The following is a 17,159-nucleotide window of genomic DNA, read 5'->3' as shown; positions in this document are numbered from 1 at the left end:
GATAGGTCCCAAAGTGTATAGTTACTAATCAATTTTTGAGTTGCATCTCTCATATAGAGATGACAAAATTTGCAATTGCATTGCCATTGAAAGAAAAAAAGAAAAAGATACCTGATTTATGCAACACCAATTTTACATGGAAAATGTCAAAATAAAGGAATAATCATCTACCCATCCCTTGATGGAAGCTTAAGTACCTACTTGCCTTTGATGTACTTATAAGAGGGATTGGTTGATGATGTATTCCAGGAGAAAATCATTTAGGCGACACTAAACGGAAGCTGAAACTAAATGTTACCTCACCAAGCTAGTAGAGTCTATTGCTAGTTGTACCAAAGACTTGTGCTCAAATCTTGCTTTTATGGATTAGAGGTCTTCAGAGAAAGCTATCCCCCGTCATGTAGCGCATGAGCCCTTTACCAAAACTAATTAGTAAACAAAGGAGTGAAGGGATAATGAATAATGAATAATAAGATGATGACAATTACCTTATGTTCCCAAGAAAGAGTATTAAATTTGGGCTATGCCTGGCCCATTGCTTGTTGGGTTGAGCTAGTTTTTGGCTGGGCCGTATTAATGGGTAAAAGATGTTAGCGTTTCTAGTTGCATATGTTCTATGGCATCCCTAATCCTACTTCATAACAAACTCTATTTTAATCGATGAAAGGTCTAAATGATGACAGTGATCGAGGATATTCACCTATAACCCAATAAATTTTAAATAATAATAAAGAGATGAAGCATAAAACAAAGCATAAAAACACAACAAATATATTTTATATACATTTATATATGGAATAAACTTGCACCATACGTGAAGGGCTTTGGTGCTGCATTTATTAAGAATGTTTGTGGAAGGAATCTAAACTTGATTTAATATATGAAGAGCTTTGACGATCCGAGTATGATTTTGTTATTGATATTTTTTAAAGAATCATGGTTTAGAATATCTTCAAGGTTGTTTGGGCAAACAATAATTTTATTTTTTAAATAAAAAGATATCAAATCTTTCACATCAATGATTGACATTTTTCATCTAATTTTTCATTAGCATATGTATAGCAAAATCTCATATATATATATATATATATAGAGAGAGAGAGAGAGAGAGAGAGAGAGAGAGAGAGAGAAAAAGATATATATATATATATATATATATATATATATATATATATATATATATATATATATTGTGTGTGTGTGTGTGTGAGAGAGAGAGAGAGAGAGTAATTATACATCAAAAATAAGTCATATATTAACTTCACTATTTGATACACAAGTCTAAAAAAAAAAAAAAAGAAAAAGATGAACATTCTAGATCTTATAATGAAAGCGTTATTTATAAATTAATTTATTATGTCGACATTAATAAACTCTTTGCTTGTGCAGCATGGCACATTAATAAATGGCATCCCAAGTGAAGCCGAAGCTTTCCACTTCCAGCCCCACCCATTCTACTCCTCCTCGCCTGGCCGAACGCCGGGGCCCATCCGTAATTCCTATAAATAGGTCGTGGCATATCCGGCATCATTGGAGCTCTCCTGCCCCTTCTGCGCCGAAATCCATCGACCTAGGTTTCCCGATTTTGGAAAATAAAAGGGGGGAAATCAATCTATAAAGACTTCGATTCCAACGGCTCCGAGATTTCAAACACCGAAGTGTATAGAATTCTTCGAGGTAGTCCCTTTCTCTCGATCTTCACCCCTTCGAGACTACTGAAACTTTCTCCAGTTGTTACAACTTAGCTTCTGAATCCGCCTTTTTTGGATTTTCTTTTTGTTAATTACAAGGTTCTTGAGCGTGTATTCTTTGATTGTTTTTTAATCGCATGATCAAATTCGCGTGCTCTGTTCTTTTTTTATGTTCAGAGGGTTTGATTTGAGTTGGTTCTTCGTTTTTGTGGGGATTCTAGCTTTTACTGCGGAATCACGAGTGTGGTTCCTTCTAAAACCCTAGATTTTTGAGCTGGTAATCTTGAAAAATCCATGCAACTCTTTTCTCTTGATTCATAGCTGCAAGAACTCGAATTACTTGAAAGGTATTAACTTTGTATTCTACTTCAAGTTGTGATGATCTTATTGCTTGCGTCCAGAAGGATCGAATTTGAAATTTATAGAGTTCATAGATTCGGAGCTGTTTTTGAATCTCTGGTACGATATGGCTTCATCTCCATGCAATTCCTACTCTGAACCTCCAATAATCGAGCAAGTGATCACCGAATTCTTTGCCAAGAGCCTCCATATCATACTTGAGTCGAGGTCTCCTTTTGTCTCCTCTCGTAATTATAGTTTGGATCATTTTGCCTCCTCACCTTCCTCCTCTTCCTCATCATCGAGCAGCCGGCCGAGGGATAAGTGGTTCAATTTGGCTTTACGAGGCTGCCCGGCGGCACTTGAGAATTTTGACCTCTGGCGGCAGAGCAATCTTGAACCATTGGTTGTTGATGTGCTCTTGGTCCGTCAATCCTCAACCATGGATATGACTCGCCTGTCTCCTGGTAGGTGCCTGCTGCGGAATCCCTCGGGGAAGGATAAGTTCCCAATGAGTCCCAGGCAGGATGAGCTTGGAACTAGAAGTGAGAAGATCATAGAGAGATGGATTGTTCAGTATGAGAGTCGAAAGAACAGCAACTTTGGAAAGGAAATGTACTTGGGTAGTAGGAAAAGTAGCGGTGTGTCTCATCACTCTTCTGAAATCCCAACTTTGTACAAGAAAACATACAAGAGAACTACCGTAATGCTTCGGTCTTTGTATCTGTTTGTTAGGCTGTTACCTGCATACAAACTTTTCCGTGAACTCAATTCCTCAGGCCGAATCCGCCCGCTTAGCCTTTCCCACAGAATCAATTTTTTTATTGAGCCTTTTACTCAGGCAGAGGATGCTGAGATGAACCAATTTAGTTTTGTGCCAATTGACACTCCATGTGGCAGATTGTGTCTGTGTGTCTCATACCTCCCAATATTGGAAGATGTGAGTTCAGAGCCTTCTACACCCTTGTCTACACAGTTTATAATGGATTATGTTGGTAGTCCAACAACTGATCCTTTTAAGAGATTCCAGTCACTCCCTTCAGCAGGACTGGCACGGCGACATAGTTGGAGCAATGACCATGGAGGCATGCCTTCGGGATCTCCCTCTCCATCACCTACATACTCTGATTCTCAAGCTGTGCATTATAACCCTACTGTACACCTCCCTCCTCATCACCTGCATGATCAGCCTCGTTCAGCAATCTCAATCCCGCGCAATGCTTTAGCAGCCCGTAAGAAAAACACAAGTTTTGAAGATTACTTATCATCATTTCCATTTTCGGCTGCATCTTCCCCTTTTACACCAACCCATTTTTATGGTGGCCATTTACCAAATTCTCTCCTACGCTCTGGGAGTGCTCCGGTCAGTATTCCTTCATCCAGGCATGGAAGAAATTGTGGCTTACTTGATCAGGCCCTGCCTCCATCTTCTTCTAAGCCTACAAGGCCTGGGTATTCTTCTCAAACTGATCTCCTCAGAGCTCAAAATACCTCTGCATCTCGGACTTCTTCCCCTGAAGGTAAGCTACAAACCAAGAAGGATCCATTGAGCTTGGGGGACTTTCAGACTGGCATATCATCGGCAAAGGTAGTATCTTATATTTCACCTTAGCACAGGAAATTTGGATTTAAATTCTAAAACTATTAAATATTTAAATGGAAGCAAAATTGCAATCTTAATTTTGGCTTTTAAGTGAAGTTCTGGTGTTTCTATTGTAGGCATTTTCTTTTGGGAAAGATGAAGCTGGAACCTTACCTGGACTCAAGTGCAGTTCAACATGCATCCCTTTGTCTAGAAGTTCTAGTAGGTTGTCTCTCCTGGATGGGTTTGATGATTCTGAATTTGATTATCCATTTGCTGATGACGAAGATACGACAGAGTCATGCAACAGGTATTGTTCCATTACGTGATTTTTTATTGCTAATGTGACCTATCATTTGATGTTTTAAACATGATGCAAAAATGTGTTCTAATGTACTGTACATCATTGTAAACATTATGATTATCAAGTTAGACTAGATTTTAGTTTTGTTTCTGCGTATCTATGATTCAGTTGATTTTATAGGATGCATAATTGTTCTTGCTGGCATAAGAGGCTGTTTTCTTGCTTTGGTTCTTCACTCAATGGATAATATGCTAGTTTCATGCATGTGAGTTGGCAAATCTGTATCTTTGCATATCAGTGATCCAACTTCAGCTTTTCTAGATGCTGCAACCTGCTGCTTGGAAACTTCAGTTATCAAAAATGGTTTATTTCTTCCACTTATCGTACAAAACATCTGTGCCATGAAGCTCTCTAAGTCTGCTATTATCTCTCAAAATGTAGTGCAAATGATTTTATTTTTGTTTGGAAGATCGAAAGTTAAATCATATGTTGCACAAATATTTGTTGCATCGCTGCATTATGGCGAAGCTTTGATCTTCCTTATTAATGCAAGTGCAGGTGTATCTTATACATTTTAAGCTAGGGACTGGACACCATTTTATTCAATCTGTGGCCTCTCAGCCAGATTAGACTGCACATGGTTGGTCAGGAGCAGTTCTTTGGCAGTTATCCTAATCATAGACCTTGTGGTCATGATTAGTATGTGGTCATAAGATACCATGTAATTCCCTCGACTAGCTTAGGTCCTTCCATTAGCTTGACTTGCATGTGATTCAAACACTGCATAACTGCACTATGATCCATCATAGGAGGGCTACTAATATACTCTTTGGAAATCCTGACTGCTAATGTGCATTAGTTTGAATCTTTACTAGTGAAAACCCCAAGCATGTTAATTATGTATTTTGATGACCAAATTATCCATGCTACTGCAATCAGCTTGACGACATAGATGCTTGGTGAAAGTGAATAATTTGGCAGTTGTCATGAGTTAAAAAAATCATAAAATATTAACCTCTTTACTATGGCGTTCATAATGCTAAACAGAAATGTTGAAGTCCAGACTTGGCTGGGTCTGGGATAGTTTTAAGCATAAGGTCATGTGATTGTCTATACTTGAATCTTTTTCAACCTGAAACCGATTGGTGGTAAGCCTTCCAGAGTCTTAACACTGAATCCACAAAGGTGAAAGAAATTAGCTTGATTAAAATGTTGATGTGGAAGTGGACAACCTTGAATCTTGTGTTACATATCATGATTATCATCATCATAATCATCAGACCTTGTGCAGTTATTATTTAATCAAAATTTGTCGTCATTGTTGATTGGTGGAATGATAGCATTGGATTGCATCATTTATTCCCTCATTCAGTTTTGTAGTTGGTGTAGAAGAAAGAGGAAAGGATGAATGGTTGAGGCCAAGTTCAAGATCCTTGCTTATCTAAAGGTGATCATGAACATTATAACAGCTTTTTCCAGCTTAGAGTTCTGTTATTTATAATTTGTACCTCTAGATGTATTATTCAGCAATCTTTAGTCCGTGATTTTGCCCTCCTTTCAAGGCAAGGTTCGCCATTGTGGTATTGGATCTTGTACTGGTACCATGCTGATACAATGTTGATATGCCCGGTATTAGGGTTGGATCAGCATGCCAAAACAGCAAGACTCAATACACACCTGTACCGAGTCTTGGTTTGGTACTAGTACAATACAGTCTGTTTGGTATAGGGTGGTATATACCAGTTCAGCGAACCTTATTGCAAGGTATGATGAATAAGGAGGTTATAGAGAAATGGGAATGGTCATAGAGAAATGCATTGGTTAGTCAACGGACATTGACTATGTAAGTGAGTGCTAGGATGGATTTCTTGCAGCCACTACGGCGAAAATTGTGATAACCTTTTGTTGTACATGGGCCTTTTGAGTTGGTTCTGCAAAATTTGCTGTCTCTTGTAGTTTTATATTTGCTTAAGTGCCTTTTGAGTTGGGTCTGCAAAATTTGCTAGCTCTTGTAGTTTTATATTTGCTTAAGTGATGCAGAACAGGGATGAAATAAGTACCTGAGAAGCACGTTTATCTGAAACTGTTAGACTTTGGGTCTCCTTGTATTTGTTTATTTAGCATTCTTTAGTTCGGTAATTAAGTCAAAGTTTTAGTCAAATAAGGTTGTCTTTTATTTATTTATTTATTGCTACTATAGTAGTTTGCTTATAATCAAGTCAGATATGGTTTTCTTGTAAGAGGAGTTGGTGCAGGCTACTATAATTGAGATAGAGATTTAATAATATTTTCTTTTCTCTGATTTCTGGTGGATTCAAGAGCTTCTGTCTTTTCTTTACTAGAAGTTTTGTTAAACCTGAACAATATCAGTTCTGTGCTTTTTCGTTCTGTGTTATAAAGTGGGACCAAATTTATATTTTCACTGATGCATATTTAATGAACATTATCAAGAAAATGCCATAAAAATTGAGATGGTCTTTTTTATGTCCAAACTTCACAGCTTGGGCCTTGAACCTTTGGAACAAATCACTTAGCCATGTTTATTGTTTGATACGTCATTTTACACAACTTTTCCTACAGATTCCCTTGTAAAAAAAGAGAATTGTAACACTTTGTTGTACTCCTAGTTTCTATACTCTCTCGTGATCACTGGCCACATGTTGGCTATCTGTCATTTTTCTGATGTTGTCTACTGATGTATCTTAAGTGTTGGTATATTGTTAGTTTTGAGAGTGATTTCTTATGGCTTGAAATGGTCAGATTTAAATGCAAATTTCTTTTATGTGTGCATTTGCTTTCTGTGGACTGATAGTTTTGCTGTTGGGTTTTGCATCATATTTTGCAATGTGCATGATTAATACAAGTCTTTTTGTCAATGCTACATTAGTTGATACTATATGAACTTTGGACCTCCATATAAGAGACATCTGTTTATATTTCATATTATGTGAGTTCCAAGACAGGTTTCTTTTGATATAATTAATCATTATACCAAGTTGCTCCAATTAAGCACCTTATTCATATATTCTCTTTCTGTTCTAGATGACTGACAGATAAAGCTAATGTTTATCTTTGGATGGTAATGTCTAATTTGTTATATTCATTCTGAAACCTTACTTTTGATATGATAATGCTGACCCACCAAGTCAGGGGAACTTGTTAGTACCAAAGCAGTAATTAATTGCAGATGCTTTTCCTTCTCTCTTTTCTTTGCTGAGTATGTTTCTTCTAATTATGCACTTTTAATAGTCATAACTTTGGAGTCCTCCACTTAACTGTTTGAGCTCCTCCACAAATGATTTACATAAAAACAACAGGGTGCTCCAGCTGCACTTAGCTACAAGATTTCTCATCAACAATTTTGGGAAAAATAAAGCAAATGCTTGGAGCAATGTTGCATCATCGTTATGCATCCTTTATTTAGAACTTGAGAAGGAGCACCTATAACAATATGACATGATAGTGCAAGAAGACATATTCATATTTAATAATACATATGATCAGTGCCGGTCGGTAATTTTCCTTGTTATATGACTGGTTGGCTTCTGAGTTGCTATTGTCCATTCATCACACATGGATTAATCTGATTCAATAATGTCTTGCAGACATCTTTTTGTGTCTTTCCCCCAGCTCATGTTAAACTTCACCCTAGCTGACCATTCACAAGTTTGAGACCTTGCCCAAGCCTCCTTGACCTAGTTGTGCATGAGCATACCATGTCAACTGCCCTTTTTCTTTAATGTACTCACATAGCTTTGACCTTCCAAGTCTGCCATGCGTCTATCCGAATATTCTCCTATTTATTAAGTTTATGATGCATGTCTGAATCTTTTTGTTATCCAATATTCACATGTTCCCACATGATAGGAATTAGGAATCTTCAATTTTTTGGGGAGGGCACTTACCAAAGCATAGATCCTCCGTGCTGCACGGTTTGCACCATCGGGTGCTGTATAGCACTCAATAATCGCCACATCATCCGATCATGGAAATGGATGGCTATCAAATAGGGTGGCCTTAAGTGCCATACATGACTCATCGCTGTTGATAGCCATCCATCTCTTGATGGTGGCCATCGAGCATTGTACTGTTATTGCAAAACACGCACCGCAAAGGATCATGTATCCACATACCAATATCTCTTGTTTATTGATGGACATCTTATTTAAGATCCTTTTTCAATTTTTGAATTCATTGTTTGCATGCAATAGCACGGCCCTCTATAAAATCAGTCTCTATCCATTAGCTAAGCGAAACAACATTATGATCTCTTCTGTTTATCTCAAGTGTATTATACAGAAAAAATGGAGGGATAGATGAAGACATAATTGATAGAATCAGAGCTCAATGAATGCAGTGGAGAGGTGTTTTTGTGCTTTTATATGGTGGATGCATGCCTTTGGGGCTTGAGGTTAATTTGAACAAATATTGTTACGTGAACAAGGGCTTTGATAGAATCAGATGTTGGTGGATGAAATGGGGAGATGTTTTTGCCGTTTTATGTGATGTATGCATTCCTTTAATTGAGGAAATTTTGATTTGACATTGATATGCTAACAAGGGCATGGTTATATATGTATCTGGATTCCAGCCATTACGAAATTGTACCACAAGGTGAGCACAACGAATCTGAGAGTTCTGATATGATTGGCATCCTATGAAGCATAGAGCGGGAAATGACTTCATGCAAGGGTAAAAAGGAGTTGCACCAATTGGTTAGTGGTGAACCTGCTTAAATTGTATGTCATTTACAATGGAGTTTCATGTCCGTTTCATGGACAACTTGATGACGATTGAGGACTGTGTTAACAAAGAGAAGGGGACGGCTAAAGATGATACGAACGGGCAATTTAAGTATCTGATTTGACAATGGAAGCTCAAACACAGTTCAATATCAATCTGCATCTTGATTTCATTGGGGGCACAATCCATGTCTCTAGCAATTTCACTATCCTTGATTGAAGTGACTTTTCAGTCTGTATATATTTCTCATGTTTCTTGTTTCATTCTTCTTGATTTTATCAAGTATCCATCCTTAACAACCTGATTTGCAGCATCCTTACATGCATGTACCTTAGTTACTACCCAACATTCAATCCATAAAACAGCTCATCCTTCAATATCTTATAAAACTTTCTTGCAATCTTGGTTGCACGTGGCAATTGTAGAACACTACAAAACATTACAGCATCATCATTGGAGATTTAGTTTTACCAGATTCATTATTTTTATATTTCATATATTTGGAGTGATATTGTTGAAATAGTTTGTATCATGTATACCATGAATGTGGAGTCAGACCTCTGTCCACATATATATTTTTACATAATTATCTCTTTCCATAAATTCTATAAGCACCTTTAGGAGGCAAAATAAATCTTTTCCAATAACATTAGGATTACGATTGTTCTATGAATTAGAATATTAAGCAGTAGAGATGATAGATGCAAATATGGATGGTTGCAAATCAAAATGCTGAGATAGAAATATGCTGGGAGGAATGATAGTGTTGATGCATCTCTCAGGGTAATTCATTGAACAAATATAAGATTGGTAACAAGAGAACCAGGTGAAATGTTAAGGCATGTGCAACACAGGTTAAAGGAGGATTGTTTTACGAGAAGGTCTGAAATTTAAGGTAAGGAGAGAGGAGTGGAGGTCTTAATAAAAAGATGAGGATAGAGGCCTGGGAGAAAGGATTTATCAAAAACTTACTGATAAAGGAAGCAGCCCTAAGTAAGATTGTGTTGTGCAGAAAGATTTAGATGTGCGCCTGTGCAATAGGATAAGTTGAGGGTTTTGGTTGTGGAAATTGAATGTCTGCCAAACTGGTTTGACCAATTTGATAAGGTCCCATGAAAATTGAAATATTTCCTATCTTGCAGTTTTTATTTATTTATTTTATTTGCACTTATTCCTTTGAGCAACAATGAGCCTATTGGGGAAGCCTTGCTTTGGAGCATGTGCCAAATAGCTCTTCTGACGCAAAGTACAAGTTAAAATTTTGAAGACAAAACAATATCAGCGCAATTTTTCTCATCTCATAGTGTCTTGTCTGCAGAGGGACTAACTTCAACTGTTTGACCCTCCTAGCATAATTTTTTATATGTTAGAAGATATAAATATCCTGTATAAGTCTTTGTTCAACTTATCCAATGAGAACCACATGATTACTCATTTGATCATTATATAAAGCATGAAGAAGGATGTCAAGATTGATAATTCATTATGAAGTTTGTAGTGGTACCATTGAACAACTATTTTTCACATGTATAAATTTTCCAATCCCATAACCACCCTCCCCCCCAAACCCCAAAAACTCACACACACAAAAAGGCCAGGTACTGTTGCCTTTTTGGGAGGTTATTTTGATGAGAAGATTCTCTTCTCTACAATGGTTTTGTTGTCGAAGTTTTGGTGCAAAAACTTCAGATTTTGATGTAAATTACCATACAAATTATACACTCGAAGGTAACCTATAAATTCCATTTTACAAACAATCAATCTGTACATGCACAATCTGAAACTCCTCAATTTTCCTCTTCTAGGTTGGAGCTTTCTGAAGGCAAGGATCAAGTCAGCTTGAATTTGGAAACCAGAGGCCTGGTACCAGTCCCAAGGTCTCCAGATGCTGTCGTTGGTGCACTTGTGCGAATGCTCAACACTGCACCACCTCTGCGGCAAGATCTTTCCAACTCGGTCAGATCTTCTCAAGTCTTCAGGGATGAATCTTGGATCCCCAGGATCCAGCATAAAGAAGACATGGAAGCTGAAGTGGAGAAATCTGAAAGCCCTGTTTCAAGTTCAGGAATTACAGCTTCAGGGCTCCCTAAGCCAAGGACTACAGCAGACGCATTAGCAGAGCTGAGGAGTTACAAGGAGATGAAAGAATTATTAGTTAAACAAGGTGGATCTCAATCATCGGATGACAACTGTAAAGACAAGTCTGCAGATAGAGATTCTTCATAATGCTAACCGTCCCAATTCCTTCATGTACATATGTAGAGTGTTTGATTTTGCCAAGGAAGCTGAATCCTAGCATACAACTTGAGGTGTTTTTGGCACTGTTATTTTGAAGCAGCTTATGAAAATATAAATATAGCAGAATTGACATGTATATTTAACATATAGTTCATGATAGGTTTGCTCATTGCATCGTCTACTTCCTCCGTGAAGTTATGTATGTTCTTGTGCTGACAAATGTCATTTAAAGTCAGTAGCTTGGTGGTACATTTTATAACTGTGACTTGGCACCTTTGATATACTGTTATTTTTAGCTATTTTGGGTTGTTATCTAATATAATGAAGTTGCATTGAAGTTACTTGTGTCATGGGGTTCATGAGATTGTTACTGTAATAGTAGCTGTTGGTTGGGCAGATGTTGCATATAGGAAATTATAGCATGTATTGCCCGTTTGTTAATCAACCTATATATCAATGGGGGCGCTCATGCTATTTCTTTTGCAGAGTTCTGTATGCGAGAAATTCTCGTCAAACGAAATAGGATGCTTTTAAATCTGAGTATTATGAGGTAGTTTCTACGACATCACAATCAAATTCTTGAGAAATATTACTTCTTCTCTAAGAAAATATGACTAATTTCCATTTGAGGAGATTCTGAAATCTCTTTGAGGACACGTACTTGGCTGTTCAAATCCACGGTTATGCCTACGTCCTGTTTACGTTGTGTCCGCAATTGGTCCAATATGGTTGATCCTGTTTGACAGACACTTCCTTATCAATTGAACCCTAATTCGGGGCTCAAACCCAACCCCCGTATTTCGAATTAGGCTCCATATGGGGGGCAAATTCCAAGAGAATGAGTTCTCTCTATTTCTAGCCAACCTCATTTACCCAGTTAGACTTAAGACATGCTATTATTTTTGAACCTGTTGAACCTGGTATATATAGCCGAGGCTAAGAGAAAATTACTGTTAGATGTGCTTTTCTGTTTGTTTGTTTGTCTGTTAATTTTTCCTGAAACTGGGAGGGGCCAATATCCACCTTACAACCACCCCACCCAATAAGAGAACATGGCTGCCAGATGTGCTTCTCTTCTTTTATTTTTTGAAAATTAGGAGGAACCAATCTTCACCTTATACTCACCCCACTCCTTTGAGGTCTGATCCCAACCAAAATCGAACTTTCAAACTCTAGCCCAAGTAGCAACAGATGCTACCATCAAAGAAAATGCTCGGAGATAATTTTATTATTTTGTTTCTTTTTTTATTTTTAGAAAGAAGGCCATGGGTTGCACAACCTTTGGATGTTGGTGACATGAAGTGGGACGTGTTTAACAGTGAATTAAAACCGTATTCCACTTTGGATCTCCGGTGCACACCTATCTTCCACCATACAGTAACAGGATGTGAAGCCCAGGTTCACATGATTGAATGAATCCAAACAGTGAAACCTCTGCCTCCGCCTTCTAGTTATTCCATACGAGCAGAAGGGCTATACTCATCAATCATCATATCCGGTCCTACGTTATTTATATCCTCCCCCAACTTCCCGTTAAAATAATCTTGCATGCATATTTAAAAATATCTTGCATGTTTAGCATATCCAATGGACGCTTTTTCTTTTTTTTTTTTTTTTTGGTACAAATTAAGAAGTAGCTTTCATTCTGTCATCTCATGCAGAAAACATAAATACCTATTGGTTCTTTTCCACGCACTTACAGAAACGCATCTACTGCTTCGTGTTCATTGGGGAGAGAGAGATAGAGATAGATAGATAGAGAGAAAGAGGTCCACTAATGGTCTTTACATTGCAGTGGATCCAAAGATCTTCATGACTGCAAAGGTGACAGCCATGGCCATCCAGCCTCCTACCAACACTCTAACAGCAGACCTCACCACCGGAGCCCGGCCAAGCAGCGCCCCGACAGACCCAAACACCACCAATGCCACAGTTGCCGCCGCCGCCACCACCCCCAACCTCACCTTATAGCTGCTTATGAACCCAGCCGCCAGCAGCGGCACCATCGCCCCCGCCGAGAATGCCAGGGCCGAGGCCGCCGCCGCCTGCACCGGGCTCGGCAGCCCATCCTGCTCGACCTCTCCTCCACCCTTGATCCGTTGCTCCCTCTTCATCTGGGCCACCTCGATGTCCAGCTGGGAATACACCGAGACGAATTCTCCGATAGCCATGCTGCATGCCCCGGCCACAAGGCCTGCAAAGCCCGAGAGCAGCATGGCCTTCGCGTCGGGTTTCACAGCTCCAACTCCCATCATCAACGAGGCGGTGGAGACCAGGCCGTCGTTTGCCCCAAGGATGGCAGCTCGAAGCCACTGTCCCCTCTGCGAATTGTTCGGGTCGTCGCCTTTTGGTACGGAGTCCTCGATGCCATCAATTGTCAGCTTGGTGTCGTTACGGGCCATGAAGGGATACAGGGGTAAGAAGGAAGAAGAATTGGAGGTGTAACGTATAACGAGGGAGTGGAGAAGGTGTGAGAGTGTGGCAGACACACGGACTGAATGGGTGTTATATAGTGGTTGGTGGACGTACTGTTAACAATCCGTAGTGGAGCCACGGAGGAAAGATAGAATGAAAGTTAAAATCAAACCCTTTGGTTAATTATCCGCCACTTGACCGTTACTACCAACAGTCGGAGAAGGGTAAAATACAGAGGGATAATACATGGTACAGAAATCGATAAAATACATGAAATATAAAAATTTTCATTAATTTGTTTACAAATTTGACAAGATGTTGCAATGAATATTTTTTCATAATGTATATATGTATGTATGTGTGTGTATATATATGTGCGTGTGCGCGCGTGCGGAGAGCGCTACACGTTAGGTCCGCTATCACTAAAAATCAATTTATATTATTTTTCTTGAAATGCAATTGAATTTAGCCTTTGCGTGTGCTTTTGAGCTGTGTAAAGTCTTAAAGGATTTGCATTTTCAATAATTGCAATGGAGGAATTTGCAAGCAATTATGACAATACAATAAATTTGCCAATGATTAAGGCAATATAGTAATTTTTTTCTCTTTTTTTTTTTCTGACAGAAAAAATATCACTATAATTTATGGTAGATGGAATTTTCTCACAAAAAATAATTTGTAGGATTTGTATGATCTATTTAGAGATGAGTCTACTCAGAGGCATAACTATGCTTAGATCTAGAGACTTGATGTCCATCCCAAAGCAATCTTATTCATCTGAAAGGTTAACTCAGGCTACCTACCGACCAAAAGTATCACAAGCAAACAAGGTATGGGTATCCCACCAGCTTGTCATATTTATGAGGCCGAGTCTGTTGCTCATGTCTTACTCTAGTGTAGAAAAGTTGTGCTAATGTAGAGGCTTGCCGATGCTCCTTAGGAGGTGATTCAGTCGGTGACCTCGGTTGATGCTTTCATGCATACATGAGGACTAGCTTTGAAGGACCTCATCCAAACTTTTTTTGGCATTCGGACTGCTTACGTGGCCTATTATATTTGATTGGCTTGGAATACCTGGTCTTGGAAGAGAACAGCCAACTGCTGAGATTCATCTTAGAGAGGATCCTGGTATAGGCCATTAAGATCAACCAATCACATGATATTAGAGAGCCTTTGATAGTTAGGGTCACCTATGACTCCTCAGCCCTTGTAGCGACTCGATTAGTGTTCTTCACCTAAGAGCTTTCATCCTCGAGTTTCCTTAAGATTAACTTTAATGACAATGTGATAAATGATGGAGCAGAGGCAAATTGATTTTGTGATCAAGAGCTCTATCTCCATGTTTATAATGGCAAGTGGAAGTCCAATTTTTGATACCTCATTTCAAGAGCGGAATTGAGGGCAGCCTGGATGAGTATTAACCATGCCTGACAAGTGTTGAGAGCTGACTTCATCCTTATGGTGGGTGACTTTGTCACGATGAATGAATGGATTCAAAGGCAAAGTATAAGCGAAGGTTATCATCCCTTGCTACAAGACATTTTACTTCACAAGACACATTTATCGTAAGACAAACGTGGCATAGATTGGATAGCCTCCTTCGTGATTAAGCACTCTGGGAAGATGTTGTAAACCGACTTGGTGTCTGCTCCAAAAGACTATGAAGATATTTTATTTTCTGATATTTTTGGATATATATATATTAAACTAGTGCGAATCATTCATCATAGCAAAATAATAATAATAATTTGTAGCAGATGGATGAGATAATATGTGAGAAAGAGAGTGAATCCGGGTGGATTGTCTATTTTATATCATTTCCTTTTTCATTTTCATTAAGTGCATAAGTAGATATCTAAAAACTCGCATCTTTAACTGCACACCTAAAAGCAAATGATAGATACCCTATATTGCTGCTCCTCTCTGACAAAGTGATGAGGTGGTGGGATGACGTAAATCATCTATCAAACTGGAGTAGACATGGCACCACTCCAAGCTGCAACAACCTGCAAAAAAGTCTGCACGCATCGGAGAAAAAGTTGAGGTTCTCTAGTGGGAAGGTCCTCCGATGGTTAAGTCAAAGAGTGTCGGAAAGAAAGAATAGTAAAAGAAAGATAGTGAAAACAAGAGTCGAGTGTCCAAAATCCTCTTTTTTTTCCTACCGTTTCCTTTTATAGAAAAATTTATGAGGCGGTTAGTGTTAGTCTGAGCCAGAGTAGTGGCTATCAGCAGATTATTACAGAATTTATTGCTCACGTCTGAAGAAGTAGTAGGCCGTTATAACAGAATGCCAACTCAGTAGATTTCGTGTGCCAAGAAGCTTCTTGCGGTGTCCGAACTGAAGAATGGCATGTAGAGAACTAAAACAGAAATGGTATGGGATCGGTATATATCTAACGATGTTGACCTAGTCGAGTTACCGATCTCCCAGAAGTAATCGACTAGATGCCAATGTCTGTGACATTATTCGGATCACATGATGTTGTTCGGATCGTATGTCTTAGATCGCTAGGTCATGATTGCAGTTATCTACCACATCTTTGAAAATTGAACACGTCATTGGGTAGACAAAATATGGTCCAACACCCTAAACTCCTATAGGCTCTTAAAACCCATATCTTTATCTGTTTTTATTCAAGAAAAATCTAGTAAAGTTAAGAAACGGCGGTTTATGAATATGGCTTCATGCCTGCAGCTATGGAAACGCAGCAAGCAACAACTCCTTCCTGAACAATTCCAGCACGACTAAGGAGCATCACATTACTAATGGTGAGATGGAGCAGCACACTCATGGCAAAGCAAATCAAATAAACATTTGAGTAGTGACCAAGTCATATTTCATTTTCTTTTTCTTCTCAAAACATTAATGTTTTAGCTTTAACATATTTGTGGCCTTCTGAAATTGATATCAAGTGATTGTTTTCATCTCCTTTACATCTGCCACAACCAAATGAGCAGGTAGCAAGTTGCTCAACATCTTTTGGGGCAAACAACCAAAAAAGAATAAACGTATTCGGAGCTTAAAGAACATGGTTTCTTATCGTTTCCTTCTTTTTATCTTTTCTGGTCAAAAGGCTTTTTTTGAATTGCCAATTTGCCCATATATATAAGTGTTCATGGATTGCTGAATAGATGAGCACCTTGTAAAGATAATGCATGAACAGCTTACATTAGTAAATGGGAAGGGAGTATGCATTCCACGCGACTGCCACCAGCCCAAATTTATCAATTCGGGATTGGGTGTTTTTCTAATCATGGCTGCTTTTTTTGTGTCCCCATTGGGTTAGTGCTCAAGTATTCAACCATGGTGGGTATCCCTGGTTCCTCCTTTTCTGGGCTGAGGTCTCTCTCGTTGGTTACCTCTCCTTTTCCTATATTTGAGTGGGCATGAATGCTCCATACCAAACTTAACGCGTAACAGTTGTCCCAACAGTTGCATCAATGGAAGGGTGATATTTAGATAGTGTAATGGAGTCCACGAAAGGTCCAATCTTGTGTTTCTTGAGCTCAACTCATATAGCACGAAAGGTCCAAGCTTTGAGAAGCTGAAGCATTCTTTGTCCTTCTAAGACATATTTTGAGGTACAGAGCCTTTGGAAGAGACTTGAAAGCTTGGCATCATCTTTCAGAATCTATTTTTTTTTCTTTTTCTTAGCAGCACCCTCTTGTATATATTATGTAATCCGTATATGTTTCTTGTTGCAAAGTAAATTAGGGGGTAGCTTTCTGTTGCCTCCCTTTTCCCTTCAAAAAAAAAAAAAAACTCATTTAGCACTGCAGCCTACTACATTAGCTAGCCAGACCAAACCGGTTTGTATAAAGCAAGGTGTAGTGAAATGGAGGCGAC

General features: G+C 38.7%; 2 protein-coding genes across 3 annotated transcripts; one reads left to right on the top strand and one right to left on the bottom strand.

Moving 5' to 3' along the window:
- The first annotated feature begins 1,435 nt into the window (after positions 1 to 1,435).
- On the top strand, positions 1,436 to 11,234 carry LOC105052015 (autophagy-related protein 13b). Of its 2 annotated transcripts, none has more exons than XM_010932695.3 (4): positions 1,436 to 1,677; positions 2,093 to 3,618; positions 3,750 to 3,922; positions 10,465 to 11,234. In XM_010932695.3, the coding sequence occupies exons 2-4, from the start codon at positions 2,158 to 2,160 to the stop codon at positions 10,883 to 10,885; spliced, it is 2,055 nt and encodes a 684-aa protein (XP_010930997.1). In that variant the 5' UTR covers positions 1,436 to 1,677; positions 2,093 to 2,157; the 3' UTR covers positions 10,886 to 11,234. The 2 variants fall into 2 exon arrangements, with proteins under 2 accessions (XP_010930997.1, XP_010930998.1); XM_010932696.4 differs by adding an exon at positions 5,289 to 5,363 and having other exon boundaries at positions 1,436 to 3,618; positions 10,465 to 10,601.
- A 1,297-nt stretch (positions 11,235 to 12,531) lies between these two features.
- Positions 12,532 to 13,388, bottom strand: LOC105052016 (vacuolar iron transporter homolog 4). Its single transcript, XM_010932698.3, has one exon. It carries the CDS (start codon positions 13,297 to 13,299, stop codon positions 12,682 to 12,684), a length of 618 nt encoding a protein of 205 aa, XP_010931000.1. The 5' UTR covers positions 13,300 to 13,388; the 3' UTR covers positions 12,532 to 12,681.
- Positions 13,389 to 17,159: the final 3,771 nt, after the last annotated feature.

The sequence above is a fragment of the Elaeis guineensis genome, chromosome 9, assembly GCF_000442705.2.
Source record: "Elaeis guineensis isolate ETL-2024a chromosome 9, EG11, whole genome shotgun sequence".
Classification (NCBI taxonomy): Eukaryota; Viridiplantae; Streptophyta; class Magnoliopsida; order Arecales; family Arecaceae; genus Elaeis; species Elaeis guineensis.
The sequence above is the reverse complement of the archived record's forward strand: the minus strand, read 5'-3'. Positions and strand labels throughout refer to the sequence as shown.